General features: G+C 34.5%; 1 protein-coding gene across 3 annotated transcripts in view; it reads right to left on the reverse strand.

The window, feature by feature from the left end:
• PREX2 (phosphatidylinositol-3,4,5-trisphosphate dependent Rac exchange factor 2) overlaps positions 1-20,080 on the reverse strand; it is a 274,675-nt gene that overhangs the window by 138,853 nt on the left and 115,742 nt on the right. For all 3 annotated transcript variants that reach the window (XM_045560617.1, XM_045560618.1, XM_045560619.1), the window contains exons 12-19: positions 17,613-17,716; positions 16,521-16,570; positions 14,198-14,273; positions 9,948-10,020; positions 8,378-8,520; positions 8,126-8,218; positions 6,270-6,418; positions 2,497-2,582 (exon numbers count right to left, since the gene is read on the reverse strand). In XM_045560617.1, coding sequence (XP_045416573.1) covers positions 2,497-2,582; positions 6,270-6,418; positions 8,126-8,218; positions 8,378-8,520; positions 9,948-10,020; positions 14,198-14,273; positions 16,521-16,570; positions 17,613-17,716 — 774 coding nt within the window. The remainder of the gene's footprint in view (positions 1-2,496; positions 2,583-6,269; positions 6,419-8,125; positions 8,219-8,377; positions 8,521-9,947; positions 10,021-14,197; positions 14,274-16,520; positions 16,571-17,612; positions 17,717-20,080) is intronic.

The raw sequence follows: 20,080 nt of genomic DNA on the forward strand, positions 1-20,080 counted from the left end.
CCACACAATCTATACATGCAACAAAATTACACATGTACCCCATAAATTTGTACAAATATAAAAAGCAAATGTAAGCATGCTTTCTTCAATAAATAAATACAACCCATATAAATAATACAAATAATTGTAAAATTAATAAATGTTAGATGAGACTTTATGAGCAATTTCTCTCATTAAGGAGTTATTAAACATCTTTAACAAAATAATTGATATTCAAGAACATATCTTTTCATTCTTTAGTAGTCCTCACTAAAATTCACCCCCAGAAGTATTAAGTGGTTTTCTGCACTGAATTGAGTCTTGGGAGGGGAAAGAGGTACATTTCCAGCAGAGAGAACAGCCTGAGAAAGGACCTTGCTTCAGAAAGCACCTGGCCCCTGGGAGCATACAAGCCATGCTGCTGCTGTGCGCTTGGAGTGAGGGGCTGCAAGAGACAGGATTGGAGACCCCAGCAGGGCTGAACTGTGCCGTCCTCATGTGAAGTCCTAGGAGTCTGAACCTTAGCACGTATGGAAGACTCAGAAGGCTTCATTCCTGAGAGTGTGCATTTGTCTATGAGGTAGAAAAAGGAAGTTCCTACCATGGCAGGCAATTGTGAGGAGAAAAAGAACTGATCGAGGACACATAAAACAACTGCTGAGCAGTAATATGGGTCCAGACGCATCAGTGACTTGGGAGACACTAATCCCATAACCATGGTAGTTTCTTCCAGCTACAGCACAGAAAGAGCAAAGGCGGCGGTTAGCTGGATCCGAAGCTGAAATGCAGGGCCTGGCTGCAGCTGAGGACTCGGGGTGAGGGACCTTGACGATGCTGGCCAGAGTGACCACAGTGACCCACCACGGGAATAGGCTGGCTGGAAAGAAATCTCCTTTCCTTATGGCATAATTACGGTCCAGAAAGAAACCACAGAATCACATCTTTTCACTTAGTGTCTGTCTGAAAGTGAAGCATGTGAGCATTTCTGTCTTTTACTCTTCAGAAGCAAAAAGCACCAGAAACCAGACTTAGGCCAACCTTAGCACTAAGCTCCAAAGGTAGAATCTTGCTCTTTACATGATATCGTAATAGGGGAAGATATGCACTCGGGCTTTCAGTTACTTTATAGCACCATTAATGTGATTTATTCCTTTTTTTGCTTAGCAAAAATGAAGAAGACATTTGATGTGTCAATATCCCATTTCAGTTTTATATTTAATGAGTTACTAGGAAGGTTTTACATGTCTATCAATCTGTATGGTTTAGAAATCTGAACGAAAAGAAAGTTTTTGGAATAGATTCATTTTTTAATCATATACATAATAATGAAAGCAATGTTATAATCTAATAAAGGTCTAGCTAGTGTGTTCCTAATAAAGGTGATTCTGATGGCAATGCCTTCTCAAAATTTTCCTGTCAAATGTTTGGGTGACTATATCAAGAGACTTTACATTTCTCAAAAATATAAAGCATACACGCCCCTTGTTCATTAAACACATGCTTTTTATGCTTATAGTGACACTGCTTTCCAGAGCAGCAAATTATTTATTATGTTTAGCAATGTGGGATCTAATAGTTATTTCCTTCAATCATTACTAGTGTCAGTATAAAATAAAAAAATACATATGATAACAAGAGATGTCAATAGCTGATTTGCCTAAAAGACAAAAAGAGAGTTGGGTGCAGTGGTTCACACCTATAACCCCAGCACTTTGGGAGGCCAAGGCAGGAGGATTGCTTGGGGCCAGCGGGTTGAGACCAGCCTGGGCAACACAGTGAGACTCTGTCTGTGCAAAAAATAAAAAGAGAAATTAGCTGGGTGTGGTGGTGCACACCCACAGTTCCAGCTACTTAGAAGGCTGAAACTGGTAGATTGCTTGACCCCAGGAGTTTGAGATTACAGTGAGCTATGATCAGACCACTGTACTCGAGCCTGGGTGACAGAGTGAGATCCTGTCTCTAAAAAAAGTAAATAAATAAATGTTAAAAACTAAAAATAAAATAAAAAAGAGAAAAAAATATAAACACAACTTTTTAGCCACTAAAATAATTTAATTTAAAATGTATTTTTATGGTGAGAGTTAATCAAAGTTTATAGCAGTACTTGAAGGAATTATATAGCAACATGCTATAAAGTCCACAGATCATTCTTAAACCTCAAAATTCACATCTCTAGAATACTGACAAAATTACAATTATTTGCAATCAAGAAAAATACAAACAGACATCCTTAAAATCATTGTATCCTTTGGATAAACTGAAAAGTGTAGAAAAGTGATATTGAGACATCACTCTTGTATCAATTTTTTAACAATGATAAATACGTGTTAGAATTTTTAAGAGTTTTAAAAAATATTGTTTACAGAATATACTACCAATGAGTTAATATAGTGAAAATACGATTAATGAGAAAATTCAGAACAACATGATTATGCATGTTTTAAATACATTGCTGCGTTGTAAGGAACAGCCAAGACATGCTGGAAAGCTGTTTACCCTACAAGCTGGATTTCTTACCTCTTCCTACAGCATGCACTACTGAAGGGCCAAATCCTCGGATCTGGAATCCAAGGCCATCAGCTGAATCTGGGATTTTCACTGTCCTAAAATCAATCAGAAAATAAGGTAAGATGAATTTTAAATCCACAGTTGGTTAAAACAATTGTTTTCTACACCTTGATGCATTCTCTCAGTAACTAGATATCGAGGGTCCACCATGTGAGAGACACTGGGCTAGAAAGCTTCAGGGACAATCAGGGTCCCTACCCTGTCCCACGCACAGAGCAGGAAGCAATGCAAAGGCTCTAAACTGAACACAGCTGTTCTATAGCATATCCTGCAAAAGGAACAGGCTCTGGGGTCAGAGAAACCTGGCTTTGAGTCTTCATGTGGTCACTTCATAGTGGGATAACTTGGATAAGCTCCTTAACTTCTCTGATGCAGAAAGTTTCACAGAAACTCCACGGAAAGACAGAGCTATTAAAACTCATTTTGCAGAGTGTCAGTGGGGATTACAAGAGATACCATTGGTAAACTGCCCTGCACCGCACTATCAGCTATGTAGGTACTTAATAAAATGGAAGATTCTCTCATTAGTTGACTGTTACAAAAAAGAAATGAGTGCCTCGTGAAATTTCTTTATAAAAGTTAATATAAAAGAAACACAGAGTTAATAATATTTCTACCTATTGGGACCTCCATCAAAGAACCACAAAAAAGAATGAGCTTAAAGAGCAGATCTGTCAATCACTACATCAAAATAATTTAAGAAAATGATTAACTTTGGTATTTATGCAGTGAAATTTAAAAAAGAATAATAGATCAGAAGGTAAACTGGAATAAAAGAAGAAATATTTCCAATGAACCTACATAAACAAAGAAGATGAAGGGATGAGAGACTTGAGTGAGCTGTCATGGCAAACCAGCGAGGGGTGTCCAATTTGACACTAATAAATAAGTTACTTCAGCAAAGGAAGCCAGAAATCAGATAGCAACAATGCAAAGCAGAGAGCACAAGATGAGACAGAACATCAGAACAGTAAAAATGAGTATAATAAATCTCAGTAGAGAGTAAAAACAAATGGAATACAATGCAATAAATTTTTATGAATAACACTGATGCCCAAGAAATAAGTGCTTCCAAAAAGGTTAATTAATCATGAAATACATGTCGGCAGCATTTCAAGGGCACGCTACATGGAGTCTGAGGATAGATGCAGCAGGACCTCCCTACGGCTTATGAAATAGCTGTTAGAGACCCTTGGAGCACGATGGTGGGCCCAGAACACTTGAGAAAACCACGGACTGCATTTAGGCCTGAGGACAGAGGCTGCCTTCAAACCTCAAGTATAGCCTAGGCAGGCATCTGGGGATAGACATGGAAACTGTCTGTTCTGGGGAAACTCGAAAGTATTATTGTAAATTAGGTGATAACATTATGAAGTGATCTGTATGTATGTGGGATAGAGATCATAGAATTAACTTATACTTCATCCTTAATCAAACACCTTTTGGTGTACGAGTTGTATCCATTTCCTTTGAATAGCACTTAGTTAACAGTGCCCGCAAAGATACACCTGACAATGAAAGATAACTAAGAAAAAAAGGGAATAAACACATATTCTGGCTACTGTAAAACAAAAACAAGAGGCAGTTCATGCTCCTATATATTATGAAAGGGAGTTCACTTTTGCTCAAATAACTTAGAGCTTTCAGGTCACAGTGAATTATTGTTGTTTTGGATTATGAGTAAGTCATAGTGGTCTCTCAACTCTTTCTGAGCCAGGTTTTTCTGTCCTCCTAATATTGCTATGGAAGGTTGATCCTACTCTAATCTTCAAGAGGATTACTATTTTGTTCTTAACAAAAATTGTATGAAATAGCAGGAGATGCATTTTGGTCAACATGTCAGAACTCCCCGAACAAAATGATCTTTAGAGAACATGCTTCCCTGGTGAGAGCACTCTATTGTTTATTAAAAGATGAATTAAATGTATACAAGAGGAAAGCTCTATTTCCTACAGAAAATAAATGTACTAAATTATTTGCTACAAAGCCTTTTGAAAAACTCCTTGATGTTATCAAATATAAAACACAGCTAGAATCAAAAGAAAATTCTTTTGTGTTTACCCCTCATACTTGTGCCTGTTTCCTTCCAAACAGGATACTCAATAAGCTCATACATTAGAATAAGGACATCAAGGAAAAGTTATAAATTTCAAACAAATTAAAAAGAAAAATGAGAATGCCATCTTCAAAAAAATTTATTATCTGATGTAATAAAGATACAATGAAACAAAATGAAACAAGAACACAGATAAGAGCATCATATATAACATCACTAGAATACTTACTATGTGCTGGACACTTCACTAAAGTTCTTTACAAACCTAAATTTATTTAATGTTCTTCATAGCTCCATGTCATAGGCACTCTTATCCCCATTTTATGGATGAGAATGTTGAGGTAACACTCCCAGCTAGCAAATGGTGAAAAGAGGCTTGAACCTGGAATCTAGGATTCTAGACACAGTGCAACAAACACTGAGGGAAGAGTCAGAAGACACAGATTCCAACTCTGCTCATATAATTCTAGGACTGAGGATTTGAAGTTGATGGCCCCAATATTTCCCAGCTGTTGAAACATCTATGACCATATGGACCGGTGTTTGTAGATTAAATCAGGGCACCCTAGGGAGGGCCTAAAGATTGCTTTGGAATGCTACTCTCTTATTCCTTTCAAATATTCACAGAGTATCAGGAGGTAAGCAACTAGGACGGCCTTATCCCAGGCCGGGTGGGATTAAGGGGGAGGAATAACCATAATTAGATCTAGAGGGAAGACAGTGTTACAGTTCTTTGCTGCCCTCTAGCCCAGTCTTCCTAAATTAGTAACTTACATTAAGTCACACTGTTTCAGACCACTTGGTAAGTTGTTAATAGAAGCTAAAGCACTTTATATGCATTATTTCAATTAATCGACTGGTTAAACAACTTATGGTAAATCTGACAAGGAAATACTAGACCATTGATGGAAAAGATTTGCAGAAGAAAATCCAATGTCTTGCAAGTATATCCATAATATGTTGCTAATAGGAAAAAGAATGATCACATAGCAGTGTACAAAGCATGGGCCCACTTGGTGGGTATATGATTGTGTATATGTGTATCAATACTTTAAAAAGTCAACACTGAATTTCAAAAACACATAATAATAGTGGTTATTTATTAGTGATATAAGAAAAATATCTTTCCTTAGAAAAATCTGTACTAAGTTTTCTACATTAAACGTGAATTTTTTCTAATCATAGGTAGATGATAGATATAACTTTTTAAAAAGAAATGGACATATTTACTAAGTACATGCAATCATGGAGTGTCTTTCAGTCTTGATTCTGTCTCATATGAGCATTTAATTATAAACAGTATCTAATCTACTACTAATAGCGCCAGAAATTCTTGTAGCTGAATGTGGAGAATGCAGTTCTTTATTCTCAAGTGTTCAGCTAATTTTCTTCACTCACAGTCAAACTCAACCCAACCAGACCAGGCAAATTTAAGCAGCAAAGCAAAAGCATTATTTCTACTGAAACTATCTGATCTGAGTATCAAGCATTCTATCATCATAAGCAAAGTGGTTTCCCCCATCATCTAAAGACCGTATTAGTGATGCTGGCGAAATATAACTGTTCCAAGCAACAAGATGCTCAATTCTAAACACTTAGTTAACTTTTCTACTTTACTCGTCTATGTGTAATTTTTTCAAAATCCCACATAAATCATGCAACTTACTCCCTTGGCTTTGTGCTCACAAGGACTCTTAGAGGCTTTCTGCTGTTTAAGCATGATTTCAGGAAGCAGTCCACTTCATTAAAAGGTCTCATAAAAACTAGGTCACCATTAATAGCAAAAATCTTTTTCCCAACTTCCATGCCAGCCATCTAGGAGAAAAATTACAAAAGTTTTTCAGAAAATTAGAATCTGAAAAGTTTTTAGAGCTTATAGATTTTGACATGCTAACACATCTGCACTGTTTTTATACAAACCCATAAAACAACTGTGGATGAGATAACACAGTTACCATTCATTCTCTTTAGCCTAGTTTTAAATTTGATCACATAGCTTTACTGAAACTCTGCATGCCCCCTTGACTTAACATTGTATTCCCTCTGTAACCATTTTCTTCTACTGTATTTCAAAGTTCTTTTTCTTGTTTCCTCCTTTTAATTACAGTCAAATCCCAGGTTAATTTTTTTTTTACTGTGTTTTCCATCTATGTCCAATTAACTCAGAAAGTTTCAACCTCTGTATATACATCGATGACATCCAAATATGTTTCTCTAGCCTGACACGGTAGAAGCGTTCCCAGTGTAGGGGTGGTGGGTGCCTGGAATCCAAAGATGAGAGCTCCAACTAGCATAGAGGAGTCAACAGTGCAAGATGCTGAAAAGAGGACAAGGAAGACATTATGCCTCCATGCCAACCAGGCCACTCTTTTTAAGCAGTTCTGCTGCCTATAAACTACCTGCTGCTTTGGTTGCCAGCTAAATGCTGAAAAGCTGGGAGAGGGTGATTCATCAGTGGCATAGTCATATGAAGCTGTGCTCTAAGAACACCCTCTGAAAAACCTGGGAAAGACATTTCCTTCTCATAGACAGTTACTGAAAATTAGGTCATTTGTTGGCCAGGTCCACTAACAGAGTATGAGTTGACCAGTTATTTTGTCTGAAATTGGTGTGCTGTACATAAACCTTTCTCTTGTAGGCATCTGTGTTTTGGTAACAGACAGACACCTTAGGCATCAGCAGATATGTGATGGGTGACAGTTTACTACTAACTTTAAACAGATTCCAAGTTAAATGCCATACTTAATTAATGCTCACATTCTTTATTAAAGATGTAAATATTGAGAAGTTTGTTTGAGGATTAAGTATCTTACAAGCCAGGCAGCCAAGGTGATATACTTGGGATGTAGCACTGGAAATCAGGCTCCATGTTCGTCTGTTTTGTTCGTTGCTGTATTCCCAGAGTCTAGAACACTGCCTAGCATGTGGTTGGTACTAAATAAATATTTCTGGATGAATGAGTGAGTTGCATGATGAGGAGATTCCTTTATTTATTATCTCACTGGTGAAGTGACAGAATGCCAACCAGTATTAATCCAACGAGAAAATAAATCAAAGCATGTGCTTTATTGATGGGAATTATATCCATACAAAAGACAGTCAAAGGTGATAGGAAAATAGAAGGCACACGCCTTGACTGGAAGGAAGAACCGTCTGACATGCACAATACAATCCTACCCTACACAGCCCCATAGGGTCCCAGGTCGGAATCTGTGATTAGAGAAGCTCCAGGGACAAAGAATGAGGCACTCGGCCTCCTGGGGGTCAAGGCATTTCCAGCTGTAGACGTAGAACACCACCATCCCCCGCTCCAAGTACTCCTTATTGCCCAGACCTGGGTTCAGCTGCCACAAATCCCAAGGGCATTTGGAAGGGCCTCCGAGTAGATTATCCAGAAACATTATCTTCAATAAAGATAATTTCAAGGCTGATTACCTTTAAAGGCTGATTTCAATTTGTTCAGAATTTTTATATTTGTACATCATGACAACAAATTTAAATAAAAATGCTAATTTACATTACCTCAGCATTAGACCCCTTTTCTACCAACTTTATTATTGGAACTTTATTTTTGTCTTCTAGCCCAAAGCCATAGCTGCCTTCATTAGATTTAATCTGAAATGCAAAATATTAACAATATTGATTTATGCAACTATGAAAAAGTTACAAATCAAACAGTATGAAGTAATACGCATTGCCATCAAACATGTTTACCCAAACTTCTGCTAATGTCTAATCAAGAAGAAAACTTATATAACACACTAATAAACTTACCAATAATGATTTGGCTATAAGATTTTCCACAACTTTTAAATCATGTTTCATAAGTCGATGTTTCATATTTGATCCTTCCATTTCCTCATCCGAAAAAAAACGGAAAAGTAGAGGTTCATCTTTGAATTCACTTTTTTCAAGGACTACAGAAGCAGAGAGATTCAAATTGTTTCAATTAATCCAAAAATCAAACTCATTTTCCATACCAGACACATTTGGTAAATTAATACCTGCTCCTATGACTTTTTATAATCCTAGGAAAAATTACATTCACAAGTATCCCTGGGATTTTTCTCTATTTCTTTCTACGATTCAAGCCAATGTTTTTTTTAAAATTACTATTACCCAAACGATTTTGAATTTTTTTAAATAAGTAGTATTTTTTCAATGCTAACTTTTTTGTACTTAACCAAGCCTGTCACTTTCCAGATTAAAATTCAAATTTAAATAAAAGATTATAATATTTCCAAAAATGCACATAACCCAAAACATATACGCCTATGGTGTTTTCACTGTGTAGTAAACATTTTAAGCATGTTTTTAATATTCTGCACAATTATGGGAAAATTCAAACGGGTTACGTGTTGCCTTTCCGTATGTGAGCAATTCCCATTGCGGTCACTTTTGTTCCAACACTTCAAACCAGAAATATGCCTTCTGGGTGAAATGTGATTTTAGTTTCCACAAATTCCTAGTTCTTTTCAATTTAAAAGCAATACTCTCAACCTCAGTTCAGGAAATGTCTGTTTTTTTTCCCCTTTATCTGAATATTGATACTTTCCCCCAAAGCCCCTAAGATTCCTGGCATGCACAAGGTTTATGTTTTGCTAATCTTTTTAAAAAATAAGGCCAAATACTGATAGGAAGAACTTATATTCAGTGAGATCCTGACAGCTGTCAAAATACTTTAAAAGAGAAATCTTCTCTATTTCTTATTTATCTGTCCTTAGCACCTTAAAGTGTACTTGTTGGGACAGGTTGATTTATTGATCCAGCAACTGAAGGGAAGACAGTGGTCCCAGGGTGCAGTGGAAACAGGCTTTGTGATGAGACAGGCCTGAGTTAAAATTCCAGGTCTGGGACCGATTCTGGGTATGTACTGAGAAAGTTACTTAAACCCTCTGAACTTAGTTTCCTCATCTGTAAAATGAGGGCAATAAAATCTCCTTTGTAATGTTATACAAAATGAAGTAATAAATATAAATAACTTAGCATATAGTAAGTGATCAAAAACCAACTATTTTATTTCATTATTTTTACAGAGTTTCAACAAATAATTGTTGACTAGACAGATGGATGTTTTGGTCCTTGGACAGAAGACTGGCTAGCAAGGTAAGTTACCAAATGAAATCATCAACCACAAATTAAAAAGCAACAGAAGCCATAGCTGACAATAGAAATGAGACTATGTCTTAGATGGAGTTAATGATCCAAGCAGTCCCACGTGAACCCATGGCAAGACCCAGACAGTCTCTAAATGACCTCACTGGAGCAGTAAGCAACCCAGTGTCCTACGAAGAACCAAAACAAGGAAATACATCTGTAAGCTTCCAGGGTGAAATATCCCTACCATGGTGCATAAATCCATTGTCACAGAGTCCAACGCCAAATATCATTGCCTCCTCCCTGGTGCGGCAATCCCCCTGTTAGCCAAAAAAGCACTGGGTGAGTTAATAGGCAACTGAAGGCTTTGTTGCATCTTTACTGCATGTAACATGCCCAGCACTATATTCACACAAAGACTTTCATATTTTACAGCATGCATTGCTTTATAAGGCAGATGCGTCTAATTGTTAAAAACATTCAATTAATTAGAAAAATATTTTCTTTGGATATTAAATAAGAAACAAAGATTTGCTATTTCTTGAGCAAAAACATATTTTATTAAACATGAAAATATATAAGTAACAAAAATTTGTTGCTGCTATAAATGATGCCTTTGTGTTATTTCTTAGATCTTGTATCTCAATCACACAACAGGGAAATATCTTATAAATTGACAACACACTAAATAAAGGTAAAAAAAAAAATCACTGTGTATGATCTTGGCCACTAATTCTTTCCCATCATAATGGCCTTGTCCTTTAAAGGCTCCTAAAGAAACCTATCAATCTATGATGACTTGTAAGACCTTAAGGGTAAATTGGCTGAGCCAGCGTCTTGCTGAAAAAATAATCAGACCATGTAATTGAACTGAAAGCAACAAAATAATCCAAAGCTACCATTATTTTAGTTTTTATTTAGAAAACACCTATTTTATTCCTATAAGTATGGATCCATGTATATGAACATGTATGTATCCTTGTGTGTGTGTGTGTGTGTGTGTGTGTATGTGTGTGTGTAACTTTAGAGTTGTATTTTTACAGTTTAAGAAGCTCATTTTTTTCCCTAGTCCTATCTTTTAGCACTTAGGCACTCATATCTATTCTCTCTTCTCTCTGGCTTCTATTCCATTTTTATTGTCAACATCCTAACCTGGTGTTTCTTCATCTCTCTTCCAAATTACCATATTTTTTTTCTGGACTCTAACATCTGCTGTCATAGAATTAAACTCTTACACAGAAATTCCATGTTTCAAAACTTTAAATAGACTGTTCTTTTATAAGCATAACATATCACAATTCTCTGTTTCACTTTCCAGACTCTCCATACCTTGGTTTTGTTCTACTTCTCCAGCTTCACTCTCCAAAGCTCAGTAACTACACTGTTTGCTCTAGTGAATGTGGCCTCTGTACTCCCTGTGATCATTTTCATACTTGCTTTCCCCCATGTCATTGTTCCTACTGACAGTGCCCTTCTCTTTACCCTCCACCCATTCAAATTCTACCTATCCATCTAGGAAAGACTCAGATAAGTCCCACCTCAGGCTGTGACAACTCCAACCCTCACTAATGCCCCTGTTAACTTCCAAACCATTTACAATCTGTAACTTCAAACTATGCATCTGGCCCTATTCAAAAATATAGCTGTTTTGTAATATTCATGAATTCATTCAAAAGACATGTATTTTTTTCTACATATTGTGCCAAGCGACAGAGATAAGATTTTAAAACACTCAAATAGAAAACACTTCTCTGTCCTCAACTAATTCAAATCTAGTGCAGGATTTGGTCACTCAAAAGGTGGTTTATTGAAAGTACCATTATCCAATTTAGTCAATATTCCCAATCAGGCAGATATACGCAGGGAACTGGGACCACAGGAGATGACCCTGAGTCCAGGAAGAGGACCTGGTAATCCTTCCTGGGGGAGATGATCCTGGGGCAGAATCTAGAGGGTAAATAAAAATTAGCCCAATTGATCAACACCCCTTGAAGGCAGAAACCATGACTGCTTCCTGTTTTGTTTGTTTGTTTTATTTTAATCATCAAAACACTTGTTTAAACGTTAAGCTTACAATAAAGTCTTATTGAATAAACACTGACATCTGATTGCTTTATTTGATTAATTATCCAAATGATATACTGGCCAGACTAATATTATACTGAACATAATGATGTAAAAAATATGTTCTAAAATGTTTTGGCATCATCATCCCTATGCCTTTTAAACATCCTACTTGTGCCGTATAGACCCGGTGAGCATCAACAACAACAAAAAAGCACAATAAAACTGCTGCGGTGTGAAAAGCAAGGCATTATTTAACTATAAAATATGAGTGATCCATAGACAAGTCAAAATTCGCATGATTTAAATGATGTTTTAGAAGTACATTATTGCACTTGTCAAATAAAGAATTAACTTTGCCGAATCAGTTATTTTATTATAAACTATTATACTAGAAGCTGTACATCAGTAAGTGAAAAATGCATTCAGAAGAAAACAATAGTCATTATGTTTTCCAAGATGACATCACATAATATATTGCAGAATAAGAGAAAAACTATGGGATCTAGAATATACCCCAATCATACTGGAGCCAGTTCTTTACTGTGTCCCCTAAAGCTGTCCAAATCAATTCAGTGTCCTGGTCAATACTGGAAATTAAGTATCATCATTTGAGAGTCTTGGTGGAAAGAGACCCTTACTTTTTAAAAAATCTCTTCTTCCTATTAAATTAAGAACTTTAACTTGTTCTCTTGTCCTTCCATGACTACGTCTCCCTTTTCCAAGGCAGTCCATGTGATCCTAATCTGAAGCTAAGCAATCAGAGTTGATTATGTCTGATACTTAAATTTGGCTCTTTTACAATATCAGAACCATAAAGCTTCAGTGATGGAGAAGAGATGATACCTACAGCAATTCAGTAAGTAATAAACAGTTGTGAAACCAAAATCCAGAGAGATCGAGTGACTGGTCCAAGTGTACATAACTAGTTATTGGCAGCACTGGCATCAGATACCAGGTTGTCTGAGTTCCAGTCCAGCGAGATTTCTATTTCTACCCTGTCATAGCAGACCACTGAGAAAAACTGAAGAAAAAAATAATTGCAACTTGGCCTAGTTTTTTGAGCAGCTTATTCTATTCTTCTAATGCTCACCCTTGGAAAGTAAAAGTGCCAAAAATAAAAGCTGATAACTGACTTCCTGAGTTAGAACTTTAAATGTTTATTCAGCACCAGCTTTTGCTTCAAATGATTTTTTTTTCAATTTTCTCACATCATCAACATATCATACAAGTTCATATGAATTCTATAACAATATAATTTCTACGTGAAATTCCAACTCCAATACTGAATACAGAACTGATTCCAATGACACACATTGACCACGGTGTTATAAAAGGCTCTGATACTAGGAAAGCCACTAAAAGCATGAATTAGTGTTTCATCTCAAGGCAATTATTTGGTTTCATCTAAAATCTTAGCTTCTATATATGTAACAAATTTAAGTGCTATAAAATGCAAAAATCAGTGTTCCTTGAATAGTCTAGAAATTAATATTAAACAATAAAAATCTCAAAATATATGTGCACAGATAAACCAAATATGGATTAAATATTAATAAATGAAACAAAAAATAAACACTTTATGATGAATTATCAAATGTTATCTACTTGTAACAAAGAAAGCAAGCCACTTTAAGAACAAAAAAATAAGACTGCTTATGAAACTAATTCAAATACTCAAACATAATGACTTTCATTTCAAAGATATCCCTTCCTCAAAATAGTAAGTTAAATTAGATCAGCTTTCTTAATCTTCAATCAGTGAAAAACATTTGATCATTTATTAGTTGATCCAGTATGAAAAAACAGTTAAATAAATTTTTATGTTTGAATATCTATTATGATGGACTAGATGCCCTCATTTGTTTTACTTATAAGCAAATAACATTTTCTCAGTTCGAGCTCAGCATCCAAATCCTGAGAAGCAGGAAAAATAACAATAATAATAAATTATGTACTTTCCTATTTCAAATGTATGCAGATATTAAAGCTCAAGCACAATTATCTTCTAGCAGGGAAAAAAACACAAGGAAATTATAATAACCTGCTAGGACTAATAAACATAGACTTTTAAAAAATAAATTAGTGAAAACACATGAAAATTTTAGTGCATGAGCATAGCTATTCTTTCGGGATACTCAAATGAGCTTCGTGCTTTTTTATAGATCTCAGCCAATATTTTTAAAATAGGGACATCTTCCTTTTGAAAGACAAAATAGCATAAAAGCTAAATTTGAGAACTCTGAAGTCAGATAGATTATCTAGGCTCAAATCCTAATTCTGCTTCATATTAACTGCTTGAACTTTATCAAGTTTACTTCACTTTGCCTCATTTGCAGGCAGATAATAATTTTTAAAAAGTACCTAATTCACATGCTTAAAGTTTAAAGCAGCCTTGAATGAAACTCAGCAACTTCTGTTTGTGTAATTTACCTGTGCAATTAGCCAGTCTATCAGTTTGTTGGCCATGACCACAGATTTGTAGGTCCTTAAATGGTAATCTTTATCTCTGTAAAGAAGAAACAAAAACAAAAACATGAAGCAGGGGGATGAGTAAACACAGGAAATATTTTCATTTAGTATCAGTGTGCAACAGAAAAATTTACTATTGTAATCTGAATCAATTGCCCAAATTATGTGCAAATAAGAGAGGTTTACAAAGCATATATAACACCTAAAAAAAAACCTTCATCAGGTCACATGAAGGGAAGAGACCTACTACAATGATACCAAAACAAGACATCTCTTCTTTCACATTTTCTTATATCCAAATAGATTATTATCACTCTATTATCTGGTAATAATTTAGCTAGAAATACAGTAAGTCCTCACTTACCATCATAGGCTAATTAATATAAACAAGAGTTAAATTCCTAAATTAAATTTTGCAGGCCTGGATCAAATGGAAATGAAAAAAATGACAGTCTTTTTAAAAAGTCAAAAAATTCAAACTGCAAAAAACTTGACGCGCCTAATAGTTACTAGCTATATTCACTGTTCTTTAGCCTCTGTCAGTAATTTATAATTAATGTTAATAGTTACATTATTTTACCCACTTTCATAAAAAAGCTCCCTGAAAGATGGTTGAAATTTCTGAGATTTCAATAATAAATAAACTAGGTTAGCCACTAATCAACAGCCATTATTTTTTCTTTTAAATCTATTTCCATGTTTCTGACACTTCCTCACTCATTTCAACGGTTGGTTTCCATAAGCACCAATGAGGAGAAAAAGCATAGTCTATTATTGACTAAATGTGCATCTGAGGTTCTTCATGCTAAGTAATTTTTCTTTTTGTAAGCTGAGGTCACACATATTAAAAGCATGACTATCATACATTCCATCTGTTTTATGGTTTTTTTCCCATAAATTTTCCCTTGACAACTCATAAACAACTGTCTTTTTAAGCCAAAGAACAATTCTTTCTTATCAGCTCTTACAGATAGAACTTTCTTGATTAAAAATATTCTGATATGGCTAAAATATATTTTCATAACACATTTTTGCACATATGAAACATACATGTACACAAGTGACACGCAGAATTAAACCATTATTATTTTCTATTAGTTTAGCATAGAAAAAATTGAAGTACCCAGTTGCTATTAAGTATTTAGCATTAAATTATCCAAAATATTTGCAGGGTATCTGTGACAGGATTATGGCAGAGTCAACAAATACTCTTTTGTACATCTTCCTACTTTAAGAAGTCTGCTTATGAAGTAGACAGGACACTTTCAGGGGTGATGGGTAAGATCTTATTATATTTTCTCCCCCAGGACCTACCACGAGAATGTTCTTCATGCAGTATAAATGGGCATTCCAATACACTTAGCAACATCTGGAATCTTTTTTTTAAGCTGTGTGTTTTCTTGGAATTACAAACCAGAATGACAAATAGAAACACTGTACATACTAAACATTTGGATTTTATAGCCAAGATTAAAAGTATCTTTATTTATTCTAAAAATGGTATATGCAGTTTTTGTTCTAAAAATATGATTTAGTCAATAAACTCTGAATAATTTCTGGTCACTTGAAATTAGTTTAACATTCTATCAGTGAATGTGTATCAGTGTACATTACAAAAGTACAACAATTTCCTAAAGATCTACTCTATTAGTATTCATAATACAAACCTCAAAGTTTTCCACTGTCTTTCTAAAGAGATAAATTGAAAATTAATCCTGATTCCTCTTTTTTTTTAAAAAAAGGTATATTTTTTCATAAGTGAAAATATGATAGAGAATAAAATTATACTTATTAACTCCAAAATAATTCTTAATTTTCAAGTACAAAGTTCTTTCTTTGGGAAAAAGACTATTAGGAAATATCATGAAATAAAATGCATATCCACTATTTGGTTACACAATTTAACTTAAAAATTAATATATGAGTAATCATAATGGTAAATATTTAGAGTAAACAATATTCCACATTCTTTCTCAATCAATTATTTATTAAATATTAATTAAATGCGTATTACTTCATTATCAAGTCTATAACTTACCATGAATTTATGGCAAAACAACTTTAGAAATCAAAATAAAAAAGTGGAAGATACTATAGTTACCGTCTTAGAAAAATTTAGGGATTTTTACAATAAATTATTACTTAAAATAATATTTTAAAGTAAAATTTTCACTTTTGGGTGAAAAACAAAACAAGCCAATAAGTTCTAGGTGAATAATATTTACCTAATACACAATATAAATATTTTCATTTAAATGTCTCATAACTGAGAAACCAGACTCACCTGATCACTGGAGTAAACAGACTATGAAGACGACAATATAACCTTACACCCTATGTAAAATAAAGATATGTCAAAAGCAAATAAGATCACCCAAGAGACATATCAATGAAATTTTGAAATAACAAATGAATTTACTGTCAACATTCTAGAATCATTATACAACCTCAACCAATGTAAAAATTATTCAAATGTTCTATTATATCATTAAAATCATATGAGTTAAATCATTAAAGAATAGGATTAAATTGTGCTATGAATTTCTCTTATACATATGACACATACATATACAAAGATTTTTCTAAATTATTTTTAATATAAAATTTTGAGACATAAACTAAACAGAAAATAAACCTAGATAGCAATACATCTACAATACTTGTTCATCATAGGTCAACATAAATTTTGTCAAGTGTATAAAGAAAACCAGTATTATACTTATTTTATATATTTGTATTTTTTATGTAGTCAGGTATTATGACCACATGTGGCTATATGTAAAACAGTTTTCAATGGAAATAAACTTATGAGTGACACAATAGTAATTCTTCCATTTAGAACTAAGAGAATGAAAAGAACAATCTAACTTTAGAATATTAAAATTCCAACAAGAAATAAAGAGCCTTGCTTTTATATATAATTTAAGAGTTTTCTATACTAGGAAAATCTTTTAAGTCTTTCTATTTTTCTCAAGAATGACAACATGGGCCGGGCACGGTGGCTCACACCTGTAATCCCAGCACTATGGGAGGCCGAGGAGGGCGGATCGTTTGAGCTCAGGAGTTTGAGACCAGCCTGAGCAAGAGCGAGACCCCATCTCTACTAAAAAATAGAAAGAAATGATTTAGACAGCGAAAAATATATATAGAAAAAATTAGCTGGGCATGGTGGCTCATGCCTGTAGTTCCAGCTACTCGGGAGGCTGAGGCAGGAGGATTACTTAAGCCTAGAGTTCGAGGTTGCTGTGAGCAAGGCTGATGCCACGGCACTCACACTAGCCTGGGCAACAGAGTGAGACTCTGTCTCAAAAAAAAAAAAAAAAAAGAATGAAAACATGAATTCTGCTATTGAAGAGGTTGTGAGAGAGGTCTTTACCTTTGAAATCACATCTTGCATCTCATTTCTTGGATAAAATGTTCCATCATCATACCGAAATCTATATAACATTTGCTCTGGTTTGAACTGATGTTTGTCAGTAACTAAGAACATAGGAACAATATATTAAAAGAATGACAATCTAAAAAGTAACATACAAAAAAGGAATAAATGTATTAAATACATATTCCTAAATATTGAAGCTGTTAATTTTCCACAAAGCTTTTGCTTTTCTAACACAGCAATACCAATCTAGTATTTTAACATGAATATCTTAACACGAATCATGATAAGACATTGTTATTTAATATATTTACAATTTCCATATAATGCTTTGAGAACTAAATTGAGGTTAGCAACATTCAGCTAGCATAATATATATGCATTTAATATATGTACACACATAAATATATATAGTGTGTATATTTGTATTTATATAAATGAATTTCTTTTCTCTATTTCTTCACAATGTCACAAAGCTGAGTAAAAAGTATCCTTCAAAGAGAAGATACTCAAATTAGTGAGTTGTGATTTGATTTTCAGCCCTAGAAGTGAATTTTAGCATTTATCTGTTTTATCTCACAGTCATCAGGCCAAGACCACACACACACCAATCTTGACCACTTATCCTGAGTTTAGGCCTCCAGCCAGAGTAGATTAAATAAATTCAGTATCTAACTGATTTCAAAATTTTAACAGTTCTTACACTGAGAAATGCTTTTCTTACATATCACTTAAGATTTTTTTTCTCAGTAGAAAATGAGTGGTCATTCTTCATTACCATCCTCATGATAAGAGTTTCATATTCATAAACACTCTTATTCCCAGGACCTGATAGCTTCACTGGTGAATTCTACCAAAAATTTAAAGAATTAATGCTAATCCTTCTCAAACTCTTCCAAAAAACTGAAAAGAAGAAAATACTTCCAAACTCATTTTACAAGGGCAGACATAGATACTATAGAAAAGCAAATTATAGAACAATATTCCTGATGAACACAGATGCCAAAATCCTCCACAAAGTACTATCAAATCAAATTCAACAGCACAGTAAAAGGATCATATGCCTTGATCAGGTGGGATTTATCCCTGTGATGCAAGGATGGTTCAACACATGAAAATTAATAAATATGATATACCACATTAACAGAATGAAGGATAAAAATAGCATATTGACTTTAATAGATGCAGAAAAACTATTTGACAAAATTCAACGTTCTTTCATAATAAAAACTCTCAACAGATGTGGTATAGAAGGAATATATCTCAATATAATAAGGTCTATATATGACAAGCCCACAGCTAACATCATACTCAACAGTGAAAAGCAGAAAGCTTTTTCTCTGTGATTGGGAATAAGACAAGGTCTGCTCTCTCCACTTCTATTCAACATAGTACTGGAAGTCACAGCCAGAGCAATTAGGCAAGAAAAAGAAATAAAAGGCACGCAAATTGGAAGTATAATTGTCTCTGTTTGCAGATGGTATCATTTTATATATAGAAAACCCTAAAAACTCCACCAAAAAACTGTTAGAACTACTAATAAATTAATTCAATAAAGTTTCTGGATACAAAGTCAGCATACAAAACCCAGTAGTGTTCCTATATGCTAACAACAAACTATTCAAAAAATAAATTAACTCAAGATCACCCTGAGGAAGAGCAAGACCCCATCTCTACTGAAAACAGAAAAAATTAGCCAGGCATGGTGGCATACGCCTGTAGTCCCAGCTACTCAGGAGGCTGAGGCAGGATGATTGCTTGAGCCCAGGAATTTGAGGTTGCAGTAAGCTATGATGATGATGATGATGATGATGCCACTGCACTCTACCCAGGGCTACAGACAGAAACACTGTCTTAAAAAAAAAAATAAGAAAATGATCTCATTTACAATAGCATCACAGAATCCAGTATGATATTTACAAATAAATTTATCCAAGGAGGTAAAAGTTCTGTACATTGAAAACTATAAAACTGGTGAAAGAAATTGAAAAAGACACAGATAAATGGAAAGATAGCCCATGTTCATGGATTGGAAGAATTAATGTTGTTAAAATGTCCATATGAACCAAAGTGATCTACAAATTCAATGCAATCCCTATCAAAATTCCAATGGCATTTTTCACAGAAATAGAAGAAACAATCCTAAATCTGTATGGAACCACAAAAGCCCTGACTAGCCAAAGCAATCTGGAGCAAAAGGAACAAAGCTGAAGGCATCACACTACTTGAACTCAAAATCTACTACAAAACTATAATAATCAAAACAGCATGGTATAGGCGCAAAAGTAGGCATATAGAACAATGAAACAGAATAGAGATCCTAGAAGTAAATCCAGGAATTTATGTTTAACTGATCTTCCACAAAGGTACCAAGATCATACAATGGAGAAAGATGGTCTTTTCAATAAATGGTGTTGGAAAAACTTGATGGCCACATATAGAAGAACAAATTTAGACCCTTATCT

This window comes from Lemur catta, chromosome 9 (genome assembly GCF_020740605.2).
Source record: "Lemur catta isolate mLemCat1 chromosome 9, mLemCat1.pri, whole genome shotgun sequence".
NCBI lineage: Eukaryota > Metazoa > Chordata > Mammalia > Primates > Lemuridae > Lemur > Lemur catta.